The sequence below is a fragment of the Rattus norvegicus genome, chromosome 1 (genome assembly GCF_036323735.1).
Source record: "Rattus norvegicus strain BN/NHsdMcwi chromosome 1, GRCr8, whole genome shotgun sequence".
In the NCBI taxonomy this organism is placed as follows: Eukaryota; Metazoa; Chordata; class Mammalia; order Rodentia; family Muridae; genus Rattus; species Rattus norvegicus.
The window spans coordinates 7,540,194-7,558,731 of NC_086019.1; the positions used below are offsets into that span (position 1 = coordinate 7,540,194).

At 42.2% G+C, this 18,538-nt stretch overlaps 1 protein-coding gene and 1 non-coding gene across 2 annotated transcripts in view; one reads left to right on the forward strand and one right to left on the reverse strand.

Moving 5' to 3' along the window:
- Positions 1 to 867: 867 nt before the first annotated feature.
- LOC120100342 (small nucleolar RNA SNORA70) lies at positions 868 to 1,005 on the reverse strand. The gene has a single exon (XR_005500112.1). It is a non-coding gene; the product is annotated as a small nucleolar RNA SNORA70 (small nucleolar RNA).
- A 6,170-nt stretch (positions 1,006 to 7,175) lies between these two features.
- Positions 7,176 to 18,538, forward strand: part of Epm2a (EPM2A glucan phosphatase, laforin) — a 126,081-nt gene continuing 114,718 nt past the window's right edge. The window contains exon 1 of the mRNA NM_001276762.1: positions 7,176 to 7,476. Within this exon, the coding sequence (NP_001263691.1) occupies positions 7,176 to 7,476 (301 nt within the window). The remainder of the gene's footprint in view (positions 7,477 to 18,538) is intronic.

Sequence of the window (18,538 nt, forward strand, 5' to 3'; positions counted from 1 at the left end):
TGTTTCATAGCCACTATGCCTCAAGATCCAGACCACAGGAATACCCTCCATTTCTGAATTGTATTTCATGCCAGATGTAATCAAGCTGACAGCTTGACTTCCACATCATTGTGGAAGACAGAAGAAGCTGGCGTCTGGTGACAGCAGGAGACAGAGTAGAAAAGGTGGGGGCACACTGGTTCAGGAAGAAACAGAAGCACATAGGTAATGCTGCCTTCCTTAGGCCTCTTCATAGTTGAGCCCGGAGATGCCTTGCCCTTTGAAGATGAGACTTCCCTCATCTAAATTCTCCAATATCCTTTTCTGGCACTTGCAGGCACATAGGCGTATATGCACATAGATACACACAATAAGATTTTCTAAGAACAATTCTTTCAAACTTACTTTCTGTCTAGACCTACTCTGTCTCATATCTAAAATACCTTTTCGTCCCACTCTAGATTTGATGTGAGATTTATTGATAAGTATGACTGGCGGGGTATATGGGACTCAGCACACAAAGCCCTGAGGAGTACAGGGTCTGCTGTTTGCCAGGAGACTGCTTGGGGATATATTTGACCCCACAAGCCATCAGGGATGAGTCATGTCTCAGTTACCACATCTTACATCTGATTTAAACATAGTGCAGTCCACTCAGTTCTTTGAGATGTGGATCTTTTGGTTTCCAGGGAACGTGAACATGGCCCTGCGTAGGGTCTCCATCCTGTGCTCCTTACTCTACAGCTTGGAGTGGATGGACAGGATGGCCTGGACAACGTGAATTCTGGCCACTGCGTGCTGGATACCTGTCTCAGTGGCATGCTATGTACCTGTCTGAAGCCTAGATTTGGGACAGCATGGAGATCAGACATGTCAATATCCACCAGAAACTGTCTCCCTGGATCTGCCTCATGGTTGCCAGTACGAGCATCTGGCTACATACACAATGCCCAGAGACTTGTTTGTAGCGATTACTAACCAGGCTCCCAATGAGGAAAGGAACCTGGTCAGCTACACTTAAAATACTTTTTAATTTAGTTGGGGTGCATGCCTTTAATCTCTGTACTCAGGAGACAGGATGAGTTTGAGGCCAGCCTGGTCTATATAGGGAGTTGAGACAATGTTTCAAAAACTAAGACAAAAAAGTCTATGTGTATTCTTATTGTAGCACAAAGTAGTTAGAAAAAAATAAGCTCAAATTGCTAAAAATTGTTTTTGCCAGGTTTGCCATGTTTCCACTACTCAGGAAAAAAACAAAACAAAACAAAACAAAACAACAACAACAACATCAGCAACAACAACAAAACCTTTCTCTTTCACCAACTTTCATCCCTTTTTCTCTAAATATTTTCCAGTGCCTGTAAGAATATCCAGTTACCACTCAGTGTCTTAAAGAAAGGCATTGGGGGGCTGGAGAGATGGCTCAGCAGTTAAGAGCACCCAACTGCTCTTCCAAAGGTCCTGAGTTCAATTCCCAGCAACCACATGGTGGCTCACAACCATCTGTAATGGGATCCGATGCCATCTTCTGGTGTATCTGAAGACAGCTACAGTGTACTTATATATAATAAATGAATAAATCTTTAAAAAAAAAGAAAGGCATTGGGGATCTGTCAGTCAACCTATCACAGACTTAGGATCTTTTTATATTTGAAGGAAGCTTCAGACTTCAAGGTCTAACCAGCTTGGCCCTCACTGTCTCCTGGCAGACCTCATTTAGGTCACTGCCTTAACAAAGGCCTTGCTGAGCGGGGGTTCTCAAGTGAGGGAGGAGGTGCAGTTTTATAATGAGGTGGGAGGGGATGAGCAGGCAAAGGGTGGCATCGCGTGTTTCAAAAAGGTATGTGCTTCACTATAATTGTAAAGTAGGAGTCTCAGTTAGGGTTTTACTGCTGTGAACAGACACCATGACCCAGACAACTCCTATAAAGGCAAACCTTTAACTGGGGGTGGCTCACAGGTTCAGAGGCTCAGTCCATTATCATTAGGGCAGGAAACATGGCAGCATCCAGGCAGGCATGGTGCTGGAGGAGCTGAGAGTTCTACATTTTGTTCCAAAGGCAAACAGGAGAAGCCCAGTTTCCAGGCAGCTAGGAGGAGAGTCTCAAAGTCCACAGTGACCGCACTTCTTCCAACAAGGCTATGCCTATTCCAACAAGGTCACACGTCTTAACAGTGCCACTCCCTGGGATAGACATCCTCAAAGAACCGCAGAGGGGATCTTCTTGTTGTCTTTGATTCCTTGTGTGCTTGTGTGGAGGTACGTGCAGGCGAGTCCTGCCTTCTAACGAGTGAGAAGAGATCTTAAATCCTCTTCAGCTGATGTTATAGGCAGTGGTGAGAACTGAACTCCAATCCTCAAAAGCAGTCCGTGTTCTTAACTGATCAAGCATCTCTCCAGCCCAACTAACATTTTTGTAGTAAAACGAGGAATGATAACATAAATGAGGAATATGGTATAAATAAGGAAAAGAAGCACAGCGGAGAAGTAGGCGATGGCATGTGGAGGAAGGATGAGCTCTCCGGTGGGGTGGACACGCAGTGGAATGAGTGGAAAATGCTATGAGGTCTTGAGAAAAACCATAAACATTCTTATATCGCTTCTGTTCTCCCACATTTCCAGAGGGGTTTTGAATGGCCTGACATACTGTTTTCATTCCAGAAGAAAAATAGCTATGATTAGTGAATGCGCACTTCTAAGCTCTCTTCAGACCTTCACTGGATTCTGCTCTTTAAGCACAAAATCGGGAGAGTATACATGCCACATTAAACTTTTAGCTGTGTCCTTTGAAGTGACAAACTGCTACTTAAACTGCCTCAGTGTTACCGGAACACGTGACTTTTATCTGTGAGCATCCATCTACATAGGCAGAATCATAAGGGAAGATTTACGGCTCCCTAGCTGGTGAAAGACAGAGTCAGGAGCATAAATCACAACAGTACCGAGTAATGGCTTTCCCAAGGGGACTTTGAAAGAATGCATATTTAAATTGGATTCTGAAACTCTTAGGTTTGAATTTATTACCCATCCTCTAAGAAATATTATAGTTATTAAGATGACATTATAGAAATGGAATTCGATGACGGAAAAATTGGTTGGTCTTTTAAAAAATGATTAGCAGAACGATGCTACCCCACAGAGCTCAGTGTTTGCTCTAAATTCAGCATATCATTGTTGCGTTTAAATCCAACTGCAAATGGATTTAATAGGTAATATCTCTGAGTAAATACTGATACTCTTTGAGATACAAAGGGAGTTTTAACAAAGGAAATTTAAGAAAGAAATACATTTGACTATAATGCAGTTTAATCACTGGATGTAGACTCCAGCAGAGTTTTTTAAATTTGTGTTTCTGGTGTCAACATGACAAATCTACAAACTGGATGTGAAAGGTAGAAGTTTTAAGGTTGCCCCCCTAGACAAAAGTTTAGAGCAGAAGAAAGAAACTGGTTGGGCCCTGGAGCTGCAATTCTACCAGCCAGTTCAGCAATTCTCTCCCAGGAACTAACTGACCATAAAGTTAGATTAAAATCTTAAAGAACAATCTTGAGAAACAGGAAGCTTCTCCCAGGAACTGGTGGACCATAAAGTTAAACAATCTTGAGAAACAGGAAGCTCCTCCTTGTGATTTTTAACTGGTATTCTCGACATTTTCCAATGACACCCTCCCTACCCCCTTGGGTTGTGGTTTCTTCCTTTAAATACCTCTTCTCCCAGCTACTCGGGGTCGAACTCCACTGCCCCTGCGTGGGATATGAGTCTTGACCCCAGTACACTGGTTCCTATCAATAAACCTCATCTTATTACAGCAAGGACAGTCTTATGTGAGTTCTTGGGGGGTCGAGTCATCCCGAGTCTTGAGTGAGGGTCTCCCTGCTCCGGGGGTCTTTCAGATGAGATAGTTCAAACCTGCAATCCCAGAGCTTAGACAGCTGGGGCAGAGGGGTCAGGAATTTAAGGGGAATTATCACACATACTGAGTTTGAATCTAGTCTGGCTATATGAGATGCCCATATATACATGTGTAAGAGCATAAAACTTGGTTTCCTGCGATTGAAAGTCAAATCTCCCCTATTTATCAAAGTAATTTGTACAGACTCTTTGGCAATTTTAAAACTTCATCAGGGGCTTTTCTATGATTCCTAGGGATGAAATTGGTTATAGGAAATTCCAAGACATTCATTTTTTGTTAAAAGAAGAAATGAATACTATTTGAACAGACTAGGAAGACTGATGAGATTCCTCAGCTGGTCAAAGTGTTTGCTGTTGAAGGACCAGGAAAATTCAGACCCCCTACCAAACAGAGTAGAGCCAAAAATGTAGGTCAGCCGGTTCAGTGACTCTGTTCCAGGAACTTGACTGACCATAAAGTTAGATTACAATCTTGATAACTATCTTGAGAAACAGGGAGTTTCCCCTTGTGATTTTTTTACTGGTATTCTTAACATTTTCCAATGATGCCTTCCCTACCTGGGTTGTGGTTTCATCCTTTAAATACCTCTTCTCCCAGCTACTCAGGGTCGAATTCCTCTACCCCTGCACGGGCATGGGATACGAGTCTCGACCCCAATGCACTGGTTCCTATCAATAAACCTCGTGTGATTACAGCAAGGACAGTCTTGGGGGGTTGCGTCATCCCGAGACTTGAGTGAGGGTCTCCCCACTCCGGGGGTCTTTCACTGTCAGGCTTGATGACCTGTCTTCAGTCCCCAAGGCCCATATGGTGGAAGAGAATTGAACCCTAAAAATTCTACTCTGATTTACACACACACACACACACCACACACACACACACACACACACACACACAAATGCATTTCATATAAAAATGTCCTACCAAAAATATACATTTCTCTCCATATTTGTTAGCAAAATTGGTGCCTTTTACCATGTGACTTCCCCTCCCCTTTCTTCTCGTGGACTGTGCCCTTCTGTACCTCAGTTTCCTTACATCTGAAAATAGGGATAACATCGTAGTTACCTCGTAGGTCTGTTGAGAGAGTCAAATGATAATCTAAGAAGAAAAACCTTGTCTGACTCATAATAAGTTCTCAGTGACTACTCCTATGGTTGATATAGCCAAATGATTGACAAGCAAAGTTTGGTTGGGGCTTTGACACACGTTGCTTAATCCGTAACTCGGTATTCATTTTTTTGATTTGCTGTTTTCTTGGTACACAATGTGGCCATCAAATTTTCGTCTTAGATCCACGCCTTAAATCAAGGATCGAGTATTTTGTTTAGTGGCTGAGAAGAGTTCATTCTTCAATAGTTGAAGCATTTAGTCAACTCTTGTTCTCTCTTTCTCGCTTCCCCTCTTCCCCCTTTGTCCTTCTCTTCCCATTCCCCTCCCCCTCTCTCCACATGCTTATAGCGACCTCTACTCTCCCTCCTCCCCCTCTCTCTCCCTCTCTTTCTGCCTTTCCCACTTAACTCCCCTCCCCATGCCATGAATAAACTCCATTCTATATTAGAAAAAAAATAAAACAACAACAAGAACAACAAAAACCCAAAAAAACATTTCGTCTCTGTCTGATGAAAAAGAAGAAAAAGTGAAGGTCCTTCGAACCATCGTTGTTTTCTCTTTCCACCATTATTTCACTTGCTCAGCTGGAAGAATGCCATGTGAGAACCCCATGACAGAGGCAACACCACACTCTTAGAGCCTGCTTCCTGCAGAAACAAGTCACTGAGGTCCGAATTCCCACAAAGACAGGTAGTCCTCTGGCCCAGTGACCATTATCTTCCTGAAGTTAGTCGGAGGATGTTTTGTAACACGGACTTAAATAGACTTAAATTCGCCAGATTTTTTTTTTTTTTCATTTTAAGAGTGTTAAAGGGGCTGGAAAGATGGCTCAGCGGTTAAGAACACTATTTTTTCCAGGGGTCTGAAATTCCCAGCAACCACATGGTGGCTCACAACCATCTGTAATGGGATCTGACGCCCTCTTCTGGTGTGTCTGAAGACAGCAACAGTGTATTTATAAAATAAATCTTTTTAAAAAAGAGTGTTTAAGAGTGACATGTAGTATTTGTTTACTAACCGTTCTATAAACCGAGTTTTGTGTATTTTAGTTTTTTTCTAGTTTTGTCTGACAGATTTTCTATACATGCATAAAATTCTGATTTTCTCCTACACCATCTTCCCAATTTTGACGACTATGCTTGTGATTTTTAAATTCATTTTGGGGATGTGTATCTGGACACTTTTAGCGAAATAACGACTTAACCTAAAGTTTTTTTTTTTTTTTTTCTTCTTTTTTTCGGAGCTGGGGACCGAACCCAGGGCCTTGCGCTTCAGGGCCTTGCCACTGAGCTAAATCCCCAACCTCTTATTTTTTTTTTCTCTAAAGTTTTAATATTTACAAGAAGCAAATTTTATTTTTGTTGTTGTTTTTCCTTTTTTCCAAGAAGCAAATTCTCTCTCTCTCTCTCTCTCTCTCTCTCTCTCTCTCTCTCTCTCTCTCTCTCTCTCTCTCTCTCTCCACACACACACACACACACACACACACACACACACACACACACCCCTAGGAACCAAGGCAGGAGGATCTCAAAAGTTCGTGGCCAGTCTGGTTTCCACAGTGAGGAACTTGTATCTAAACTTTGTCTTTTCACCTCAAGGTTTTATCTTGTTTTGATCCTCAGATCTCATATCAACTTCCATACGCTAAAAAGAGAAGTCTTTGTTCTGTTGACCCCTCTAGGCCAGGGAAAGAACTGTGTGTTTGATGAACTCCGGGTTTTTGCGTTTGGAGTGGAGGGTCTCTAAAGACCATTCATTATTCATATGCGTTATTCCCACCTTATAATCAGAGGCCGTAGGGACTAACTGTTGGGGTGCTTGATTGAGGGTTACAGGTAAATCCGGGATCATCGCCAACCTCACTAAGGCTGGGGGCTCAGGCTACACGCTTTCTTCCTTCCTGACTTAGTACAAGAGATTTCAGATCTCTGGGAAGACGACTGGACAATGTCGGGGTGTCGTCTTCCTCTCTCCTAGCTCCAGTTTGGGTCCCAGCCTCTGGCGAGCCCCGAATACCCGCCTCCCACGGCTGCAGCTCCGGGGCTCCTGGGAACTTAAAACCGGCGGCCGCGTGACCAGGCCACAAACACGCGGCGCCGCACGTGTCCGCGCGGTCCCGCAGCTCGCGTCGCCGCCGCTAGCCAGGTTCCCAGGACTGGAGTCACCGCCATGCTCTTCCGCTTCGGCGTGGTGGTGCCGCCCGCGGTGGCCGGCACTCGGCTGGAGCTGCTGCTCGCAGGATCGCGGCCCGAGTTGGGGCGCTGGGAGCCGCGCGGCGCCGTGCGTCTCAGGCCGGCGGGTACCGCGGCGGGCGCGGCCGCGCTGGCATTGCAGGAGCCTGGCCTGTGGCTCGCTGAGGTGGAGCTGGCTCCGGAGGAGGAGGCGGCCGATGGGGCGGAGCCGGGCCGTATTGACACGTTCTGGTACAAGTTCCTGCAGCGCGAGCCGGGAGGCGAGCTGCACTGGGAAGGTACAACGCACCCGGGTCTCGGGGCCCGCACCCCGCAGCTCCCCGTGCACCCCACAGTTGGCCTCCGCTCGCCCACTCCTATCTCAATCCTACCCCGCGGCACCGCGATCCCTTAATCCCCCTGGGCCTGATCAAGACCCAGCCGGGTGGTTCTGCCTCGCCTCTGCCCCAGGCCTCTCTGTAATCTTTAAAGTGGCCCATCCCAGACTACAAAGTGCGGATTACTGGAGGAAATTTTCTTTTAGATTTTTGAGACTGAATCAGTGGGAAATAGCCAGCTCTTCCCCCAGAGTCAGCTCACATAGGTAGAAGACAATTCAGACGAGACTCGATTTCTTAAAATATATAAAGAGTAATATTGGTTGTAAAGAAGTAATACAAATGAATAATAGCCAGGTGTGTTAGCACAAATCTGTAATCTCAGAATTTGGGAGGATGAGGCAGGAGATTGCTGGGAGTTCACAGCCAGCCTAGGCTACAGAGGGAGAACTTGTGAGAAAGATTATATTAAGAAGATATGAGTGAAAGCATTTCCACCGTACAACACCTAAACACATTGCCTGCATGCATGTGCGTATGTTATTGAACAAATATTGTACAATATATAATTTTGAATACTTATTTTTCCTTAACAATAATATTAATACAGCTTAGGCTTATTTGCATATGGGTGTGCTTTACTTTTTAAGTGAAAAGTACTGTGCACCTGTTACAGTTCATTACCTTTTGATTTTCGAGATTTCGTGGATTGGATTCTAAGTGCATAGTTTTCTTTCTAGCGTTTGGAAGTATTTCTGTACAATAAATTTAAAGAAGCCACTTTACAGTTCAGTTAGGAATGCCTTGAAAAAGTGGTACCGGAGTGTTCTCCGACCACATTGGGTGAATCGAGACAGCCTTTTCTGTGAAGGAAATGAGCACGGAAGAAAACGGAATCTGTGTGGATGGCTCAGTGGCTCTCCCAATCCCATGAAGGGAATGCGTCTTGAGAAGTTCATATGGGCAGAAAAACAGACCAGTACCAGTTTGTGGAAACCAAGAGTGCAGAAAAAAAAAAAAAAAAAAAAAAAAAAAAAAAAAAAAAAAAAAAAAAACCAAAACCAAAACCCAAGAGGAGCACACAGTTTCCTGGGATGTGTTTATCACCTTTGCTGGTCATTTTGGTCACTGCTGGGTTTCATGATCAGCTAGCATTTCACTATGTCAGATGTGAGAGGTGCCTGCCTTTCTCTGTCCTTCCTTTATAGTGCATTTCTCCTACTGCTACTGTGGCTTTTCTCCACTGTAAAATAATATCTGATAATTTTGATAACAGTGCATGATGTACGCGATCTTCCATTTCCAGGTTCCCTCCTTTATTAGCTTTCCTGGTACCACAAAGCTCTGGTGCTTGGGTTGCTATTTCTTTCTTTCTGTTTTTTATTGGGTATTTTTATTTACATTTCAAATGTTATCCCCTTTCCCATTTTCCCGTCCATAAACCCCTGTGCCATCCCCCTCCCTCTGCTTCTATGAGGGTGTTTCCCCACCCACCCATCCACCACTTCCTACCTCACCGTCCTGACCTTTCCCTACACTGGAGGGAGGGGAAACCAGCCTTGGCGGGACGAAGGGCTTCTCCTCCTATTGGTGCCCACAAGGCCATCCTCTATTACATATGCAGCTGGAGCTATGGGTCTGACCATGTGTATTCTTTGGATGGTGGTTTAGTCACTGGGAGCTCCAGGGAGGTTGGTTGGTATTGTTCTTCCTATGGTAATGCAAACCCCTTCAGCTCCTTCAATCCTTTCTCTAACTCCTCCAGACCCCATTCTCTGTTCGAATCTGTATTTGTCATGCTCTGGCAGAGCCTCTCAGGAGACAGCTATATCAGGCTCCTATCAGCATGTACCTTGGCATCAGCAATATTGTCTGGGTTTGGTGGCTGTATATATATGGGCTGGAACCCTAGGTAGGGCAGGATGTGAATGGGCCCTTCAGTCTCTGCTTCAAACTTTGTCTCCATATCTTCCCCTATGAATATTTTTGTTCCCCCTTCCAAGAAGGACTGAAGCATCTGCACTTGGTCATTCTTCTTCTTGAGCTTCATGTGGTCTATGGATTGTATCTTGGGTAATCCGAGCTTTTGGGCTAATATCCACTTATCAATGAGTGCATACCATGTGTGTTTTTCTGTGATTGGGTTACCTCACTCAGGATGATACTTTCCAGTTCCAACCATTTGCCTATGAATTTCATAAAGTCATTGTTTTTGATAGCTGAGTAATATTCCATTGTGTAGATGTACCATATTTTCTGTATCCATTCCTCTGTTGAAGGGCATCTGGGTTCTTTCCAGCTTCTGGCTATTATAAATATGGCTGCGATGAACATAGTGGAGCATGTGTCTTTGTTATATGTTGGAGCATCTTTTGGGTATATGCCCAAGAGAGGTATAGCTGGATCCTCAGGCAGTGCAATGTCCAACTTTCTGAGGAACCTCCAGACTGATTTCCAGAATGGTTGTACCAGCTTACAATCCCACCAACAATGGAGGAGTGTTCCTCTTTCTCCGCATCCTCGCCAGCATTTGCTGTCACCTGAGTTTTTGATCTTAGCCATTCTGACTGGTGTGAGGTGGAATCTCAGGGTTGTTTTGATTTGCATTTCCCTGATGACTAAGGATGTTGAACATTTCTTTACATGCTTCTCAGCCATTCAGAATTCCTCAGCTGTGAATTCTTTGTTTAGCTCTGAACCCCATTTTTAATAGGGTTATTTGATTCTCTGGAGTCTAACTTAGAGAGTTCTTTGTGCATATTGGATATTAGTCCTCTATCAGATGTAGAATTGATAAAGACCTTTTCCCAATCTGTTTGCCGTTTTGTCCTAATGACAGTGTCCTCTCCCTTACAGAAGCTTTGCAGTTTTATGAGGTCCCATTTGTCGATTCTTGATCTTAGAACATAAGATCTGTTCAGTTCAAGAAGTTTTTCCCAGTGCCCATGTGTTCAAGGTTCTTCCGCACTTTTTCTTCTATTAGTTTGAGTGTATCTGGTTTTATATGGAGGTCCCTGATTCACGTGTACTTGAGCTTTGCACAGGGCCAATTTGCATTCTTCTACATGCTGACCTCCAGTTGAACCAGAGCCATATGTTGAAAATGCTATCTTTTTTCCCTCGATGAATGGTTTAGGTCCCTTATCAAAGATCAAGTAACCATAGGAATGTGGGTTCATTTCTTGGTCTTCAATTCTATAGCATTGTTCTACCTGCCTGTCTCTGTACCAATACCAAATGGTTTTAATCACTATTGCTCTGTAATACAGCTTGAGGTCAGGGATGGTGATTCCCCCAGAAATTCTTTTATTGTTGAGGATAGTTTTTGCTATCCTGGGATGTTTGTTATTCCAAATGAATTTGCAAATTGCTCTTCCTAACTCTTTGAAGAATTGAGTTGGAATTTTGATGGAGATTGCATTGAATCTGTAGATGGCTTTCGGCAAGATGGCCATTTTTACTATATTAATCCTGCCAATTCATGAGCATGGAAGATCTTTCCATCTTCTGAGATCTTCCTCAATTTCTTTCTTCAGAGACTTGAAGTTCTTGTCATATAGATCTTTCACTTGCTTGGTTAGAGTTACACCGAGGTATTTTACATTATTTGTGACTATTGTGAAGGGTGTCATTTCCCCAATTTCTTTCTTAGCCTGTTTATCCTTTGAATAGAGGAAGACTACTGATTTGTTTGAGTTAATTGTATACGCAGCCACTTTGCTAAAGTTGATTATCAGGCTTAGTAGTTCTCTGGTGGAACATTTGGCGTCACTTAAGTATACTATCATATCATCTGAAATAGTGATATTTTGACTTCTTCCTTGCCAATTTGCATCCCTTTGACCTCCTTTTGCTGTCTGATTGCTCTGACTAGGACTGTATTGAATAAGTAGGGAGAGAGTGGGCAGCCTTGTCTAGTCCCTAGATTTTAGTGGGATTGCTTCAAGTTCCTCTCCATTTAGTTTGATGTTGGCTACTGGTTTGCTGTATATTGCTTTTATTGTGTTCCGGTATGGGCTTTGAATTCCTGATCTTTCGAAGACTTTTAACATGAAGGGGTGTTGAATTTTGTTAAATGCTTTCTCAGCATCTAATGAGATGATCCTGTGGGTTTTTTTTCTTTGAGTTTGTGTATATAGTGGATTATGCCAATGGATTTCCATATATTGAACCAATCCTGCATCCCTGGGATGAAGCCTACTTGATCATGGTAGTTGATCGTTTTGACGTGTTCTTGGGTTTGGTTTTTTTATTGTGTATTTTTGCATCGATATTCATAAGGGAAATTGGTTTGAAGTTCTCTTTCTTTGCTGGGTCTTTGTGTGGTTTAGGTGTAAGCGTAATTGTGGCTTCATAGAAGGAATTCGGTAGTGCTCCATCTGTTTCAATTTTGTGGAGTAATTTGAACAGTATTGGTGTGAGGTCTTCTATGAAGGTCTGATAGAATTCTGCACTGAACCCATCTGGTCCTGGGCTTTGTTTTTTGGTTGAGAGACTTTTAATAACTGCTTCTATTTCTTTAGGTTGTTTAGATGGTTTATCTGATCCTGATTTAACTTTGGTTCCTAGTATCTGTCTAGAAATTTGTCCATTTCCTCCAGGTTTTCCAGTTTTGTTGAATGTAGGCTTTTGTAGTAGGATCTGATGGTTTTTTAATTTCCTCAGATTCTGCTGTTATGTCTCCTTTTTCATTTCTGATTTTGCTAATTTGGATACTTTTTCTGTGCTCTCTGGTTAGTCTGGCTAAGGATTTACTTATCTTGTTGATTTTCTCAAAGAACCAGCTTTTGGTTCTGTTGATTCTTTGTATAGTTCTTTTTGTTTCTACTTGGTTGATTTCAGCTTTGAGTTTGATTATTTCCTGCCGTCTACTCCTCTTGGGTGAATTTGCTTATTTTTGTTCTATAGCTTTTAGGTGTCAAGCTGCTGATATATGCTCTCTCCAGTTTCTTTTTGCAGGCACTCAGAACTATGAATTTTCTTCTTAGCACTGCTTTCATTATGTCCCATGTATTTGGGTATGTTGTGCCTTCATTTTCATTAAATCCTAAAACTTCTTTAAATTCTTTCTTTATTTCTTCCTTGACCAAGTTATCATTTAGTAGAGCATTGTTCAACTTTCATGTGAATGTAGGCTTTCTGTCGTTTTTCTTTTTATTGACAATCAGCTGTAGTTCGTGGTGATCTGATAGGACACACGGGATTATTTCTATTTTCCTGTATCTGTTGAAGCCTGTTTTGTGACCGATTATATGGCCAATTTTGGAGAAGGAACCATGAGGTACTGAGAGGAAGGTATATTCTTTTGTTTTAGGTTGAAATGTTCTATAAATATTTGTTAAATCCATTTGGTCCGTAACTTCTGTTAGTTTCTCTATGTCTCTATTTTGTTTCTGTTTCCGTGATCTGTCCTTTGCTGAGATTAGGATGTTGAAGTCTCCCACTATTGTGTGAGGTGCAGTGTGTGCTTTGAGCTTCTTTTATAAATGTTTCTTTTTAAAGGTTTCTTTTATGAATGTAGGTGCCATTGCATTTGAAGCATAGATATTGAGGATGAGAGTTCATCTTGGTGGATTTTTCCTTTGATGAATATTAAGTTTTCTTTCTTATTTTTTGATAGCTTTTGGTTGAAAGTCGATTTTATTCATATTAGAATGACTACTCCAGCTTGTTTCTCGGGACCATTTGCTTGGAAAATTGTTTTCCAGCCTTTTACTCTGAGGTAGCATCTGTCTTTGACACTGAGGTGTGTTTCCTGTATGCAGCAAACTGCTGGGTCCTCTTTACATATCCAGTTTGTTAATCTGTGTCTTTTTACTGGGGAATTGAGTCCATTGAGGTGGAATTATGTTTGTGTGGATCTCTTCTTTTGGGTTGGTTAAAATTAGATTGCTTTCTCGCTTTTTCTAGGGTTTAGTTTCTCTCTCTCTCTCTCTCTCTCTCTCTCTCTCTCTCTCTCTCATTTTTCCATCTACTATCCTTTATAAGGCTGAATTTGTAGAAAGATATTTGTGTAAATTTGGTTTTGTCATGGAATATCTTGGTTTCTCCATCTATGTTAATTGAGAGTTTTGCTGGATATAGTAGCCTGGGCTGGCATTTGTGTTCTCTTAGGGTCTCTGTGTCATCTGCCCAGGATCTTCTGGCTTTCATATTTTCTGGTGAGAAGGTTGATGTAATTCTGATAGGTCTGTCTTTATATGTTACTTGACCTTTTCCCCTTAATGTTTTTAATATTCTTTCTTTGTTTTCTGCATTTGGTGTTTTGACTATTATGTGATGGGAGGAATTTCTTTTCTGGTCCAATCTATTTTGAGCTCTATAGGCTTCTTGTATGTTTATGGGCATCTCTTTAGGTTAGGGAAGTGTTTTGGTTTTCTTTTTTTTTTTTTTTCTTTTTTTTTTTGTGTGTATAATTTTGTTAAAGATATTTACTGGCCCTTTAAGTTGGGAGTCTTCATGCTCTTCTATATCTATTATCCTTAGGTTTGATCTTCTTGTCGTTTTACTTTTTCTTTGATGGTTGTGTCAATGTTTTCTATGAGATTCTCTCTTCTATCTCTTGTATTCTGTTGGTGATACTTGGATCTATGACTCCTGATCCCTTCCCTAGGTTTTTCTATCTCCAGGGTTGTCTCCTTTTGTGATTTCTTTATTGTTTCTATTTCCATTTTTAGATCCTGGGTGGTTTTGGTCAATTCCTTCACCTGTTTGTGTTTTCCTGTAATTCTTTAAGGGATTTTTGTGTTTCCTTTTTAAGGGCTTCTACTTGTTTACATGTATCATCCTGTATTTCTTTAAGGGAGTTATTTATGTCCTTCTTTAAGTCCTCTATCATCACCATAAAATGTGAAATTTAATCCAAATCTTGCTTTTCTGGTGTGTTTGGATATCCAGTATTTGCTTTGGTGGGAGAACTGGGCTCTGATGATGCCAAGTAGTCCTGGATTCTGTTGCTTAGGTTCCTGTGCTTGCCTCTCGCCATCTGGTTGTTTTGTGAGTTTCAAACTTTAAGGATAAAAGCCGCCTTAGGGAAACATCAGGTGACTAGGACTTCCCTATAAGCCTGAGGCCAGGGAGTTTCACAAGAATGTGCTGAGTAAATACCCTATTCAGGAAGTGTCCTAACCACAGTAAGGGCGGGAACCTACACACACACACACACACACACACACACACACACACACACACACACACACACACACACATCCCAGTACCGGAGATGTCTTCCCACCTAGGGCCTCCAATGAATTCAAAGGACAATAGGCGGCCAATGAATTCAAAAGGTAATAAGCCCTGCCAATGAGAAATACACAACTCATGCTGTAACCTAAAGCCTATACCCTGAAAAAGTATAAAGAGCGTGGGCCTTTCTTATTCGGGGTCGCCTCAGTCCCAATTACAGGGCCACCCCAGTGTACTGGATTATTAAACCTCTTGCTTATTGCATCGATCTCCGTCTCTGTGTCTCTGTGACTGGGACATCCCAAACGTAGGTCTGGTGGGGGGGTTGCTTTTCAAGTCTTACAGTTTCTGGTGTTAGCTTGTCTTACTGTCTCTGACAGCGGCTTGACCCTCCTGCAATCCTGTGTGTCAGAACTCCTGAAGACTGGCTTTCTCCCAGGGGGATCTGGGTACGGAGAGCTGTGTCACAGGGTCAGCTTCGGAGCAGGCAAGGATCCTGTCCCAGACTGCTCCTAGGTTCCTGTGTCTTGAGGACTTCAGGCAGGTCCCTTGAAGCAGAAATCGTAGTCTTACCTTTGCTCTCAGGTATGTCAGAACTCCTGGAGACTGGCTTTCAGCTCTGACTGGGTTTCTATTTCTTCTTTTTTTTTTTTTTTTTTTTTTTTTTAATTTTATTAACTTGAGTATTTCTTATTTTCATTTTGAGTGTTATTCCCTTTCCCAATTTCAGGGCCAACATCACCCTAACCCTAAACCCTCCCCTCCCCTTCTTTATGGGTGTTCCCCTCTCCATCCTCCCCCCATTGCTGCCCTCCCCCCAACAGTCTAGTACACTGGGGATTCAGTCATAGCAGGACCCAGGGCTTCCCCTTCCACTGGTGCTCTTACTAGGATATTCATTGCTACCTATGAGGTCAGAGTCCAGGGTCAGTCCATGTATAGTCTTTAGGTAGTGGCTTAGTCCCTGGAAGCTCTGGTTGCTTGGCATTGTTGTACATATGGGGTCTCGAGCCCCTTCAAGCTCTTCCAGTTCTTTCTCTGATTCCTTCAACGGGGGTCCTATTCTCAGTTCAGTGGTTTGCTGCTGGCATTCGCCTCTGTATTTGCTGTATTCTGGCTGTGTCTCTCAGGAGCAATCTACATCCGGCTCCTGTCGGCCTGCACTTCTTTGCTTCATCCATCTTGTCTAATTGGGTGGCTGTATATGTATGGGCCACATGTGGGGCAGGCTCTGAATGGGTGTTCCTTCAGTCTCTGTTTTAATCTTTGACTCTCTCTTCCCTGCCAAGGGTATTCTTGTTCCCCTTTTAAAGAAGGAGTGAAGCATTCACATTTTGATCATCCGTCTTGAGTTTCATTTGTTCTAGGCATCTAGGGTAATTCAAGCATTTGGGCTAATAGCCACTTACCAATGAGTGCATACCATGTATGTCTTTCTGTGATTGGGTTAGCTCACTCAGGATGATATTTTCCAGTTCCAACCATTTGCCTACGAATTTCATAAAGTCATTGTTTTTGATAGCTGAGTAATATTCCATTGTGTAGATGTACCACATTTTCTGTATCCATTCCTCTGTTGAAGGGCATCTGGGTTCTTTCCAGCTTCTGGCTATTATAAATAAGGCTGCGATGAACATAGTGGGGTACATGACTTTTTTATATGTTGGGGCATCTTTTGGGTATATGCCCAAGAGAGGTATAGCTGGATCCTCAGGCAGTTCAATGTCCAATTTTCTGAGGAACCTCCAGCCTGATTTCCAGAATGGTTGTACCAGTCTGCAATCCCACCAACAATGGAGGAGTGTTCCTCTTTCTCCGCATCCTTGCCAGCATTTGCTGTCACCTGAGTTTTTGATCTTAGCCATTCTCACTGGTGTGAGGTGAAATCTCAGGGTTGTTTTGATTTGCATTTCCCTTATGACTAAAGATGTTGAACATTTCTTTAGGTGTTTCTCAGCCATTCGGCATTCCTCAGCTGTGAATTGTTTGTTTAGCTCTGAACCCCATTTTTTAATAGGGTTATTTGTCTCCCTGCGGTCTAATTTCTTGAGTTCTTTGTATATTTTGGATATAAGGCCTCTATCTGTTGTAGGATTGGTAAAGATCTTTTCCCAATCTGTTGGTTGCCGTTTTGTCCTAACCACAGTGTCCTTTGCCTTACAGAAGCTTTGCAGTTTTATGAGATCCCATTTGTCGATTCTTGATCTTAGAGCATAAGCCATTGGTGTTTTGCTCAGGAAATTTTTTCCAGTGCCCATGTGTTCCAGATGCTTCCCTAGTTTTTCTTCTATTAGTTTGAGTGTGTCTGGTTTGATGTGGAGGTCCTTGATCCACTTGGACTTAAGCTTTGTACAGGGTGATAAGCCTGGATCGATCTGCATTCTTCTACGTGTTGACCTCCAGTTGAACCAGCACCATTTGCTGAAAATGCTATCTTTTATCCATTGGATGGTTTTGGCTCCTTTGTCAAAAATCAAGTGACAATAGGTGTGTGGGTTCATTTCTGGGTCTTCAATTCTATTCTATTGGTCTATCTGTCTGTCTCTGTACCAATACCATGCAGTTTTTATCACTATTGCTCTGTAATACTGCTTGAGTTCAGGGATAGTGATTCCCCCTGAAATCCTTTTATTGTTGAGGATAGTTTTAGCTATCCTGGGTTTTTTGTTATTCCAGATGAATTTGCAAATTGTTCTAACTCTTTGAAGAATTGGATTGGTATTTTGATGGGGATTTCATTGAATCTGTAGATCGCTTTTGGTAAAATGGCCATTTTTACTATATTAATCCTGCCAATCCATGAGCATGGAGATTTTTCCATCTTCTGAGGTCTTCTTCAATTTCTTTCTTCAGTGTCTTGAAGTTCTTATTGTACAAATCTTTTACTTGCTTTGTTAAAGTCACACCGAGGTACTTTATATTATTTGGGTCTATTATGAAGGGTGTCGTTTCCCTAATTTCTTTCTCGGCTTGTTTCTCTTTTGTGTAGAGGAAGGCTACTGATTTATGTGAGTTAATTTTATACCCAGCCACTTTGCTGACATTGTTTATCAGCTTTAGTAGTTCTCTGGTGGAACTTTTGGGATCACTTAAATATACTATCATATCATCTGCAAATAGTGATATTTTGACTTCTTCTTTTCCGATCTGTATCCCCTTGACCTCCTTTTGTTATCTGATTGCTCTGGCTAGAACTTCAAGAACTATATTGAATAAGTAGGGAGAGAGTGGGCAGCCTTGTCTAGTCCCTGATTTTAGTGGGATTGCTTCAAGTTTCTCTCCATTTAGTTTAATGTTAGCAACTGGTTTGCTGTATATGGCTTTTACTATGTTTAGGTATGGGGCTTGAATTCCTATTCTTTCCAGGACTTTTATCATGAAGGGGTGTTGAATTTTGTCAAATGCTTTCTCAGCATCTAATGAAATGATCATGTGGTTTTGTTCTTTCAGTTTGTTTATATAATGGATCACGTTGATGGTTTTCCGTATATTGAACCATCCCTGCATGCCTGGGATGAAGCCTACTTGATCATGGTGGATGATTGTTTTGATGTGCTCTTGGATTCGGTTTGCCAGAATTTTGTTGAGTATTTTTGCGTCGATATTCATAAGGGAAATTGGTCTGAAGTTCTCTTTCTTTGTTGTGTCTTTGTGTGGTTTAGGTATAAGTGCAATTGTGGCTTCGTAGAAGGTATTCGGTAGTGATCCATCTGTTTCAATTTTGTGGAATAGTTTGGATAGTATTGGTATGAGGTCTTCTATGAAGGTCTGATAGAATTCTGCACTAAACCCGTCTGGACCTGGGCTCTTTTTGGTTGGGAGACCTTTAATGACTGCT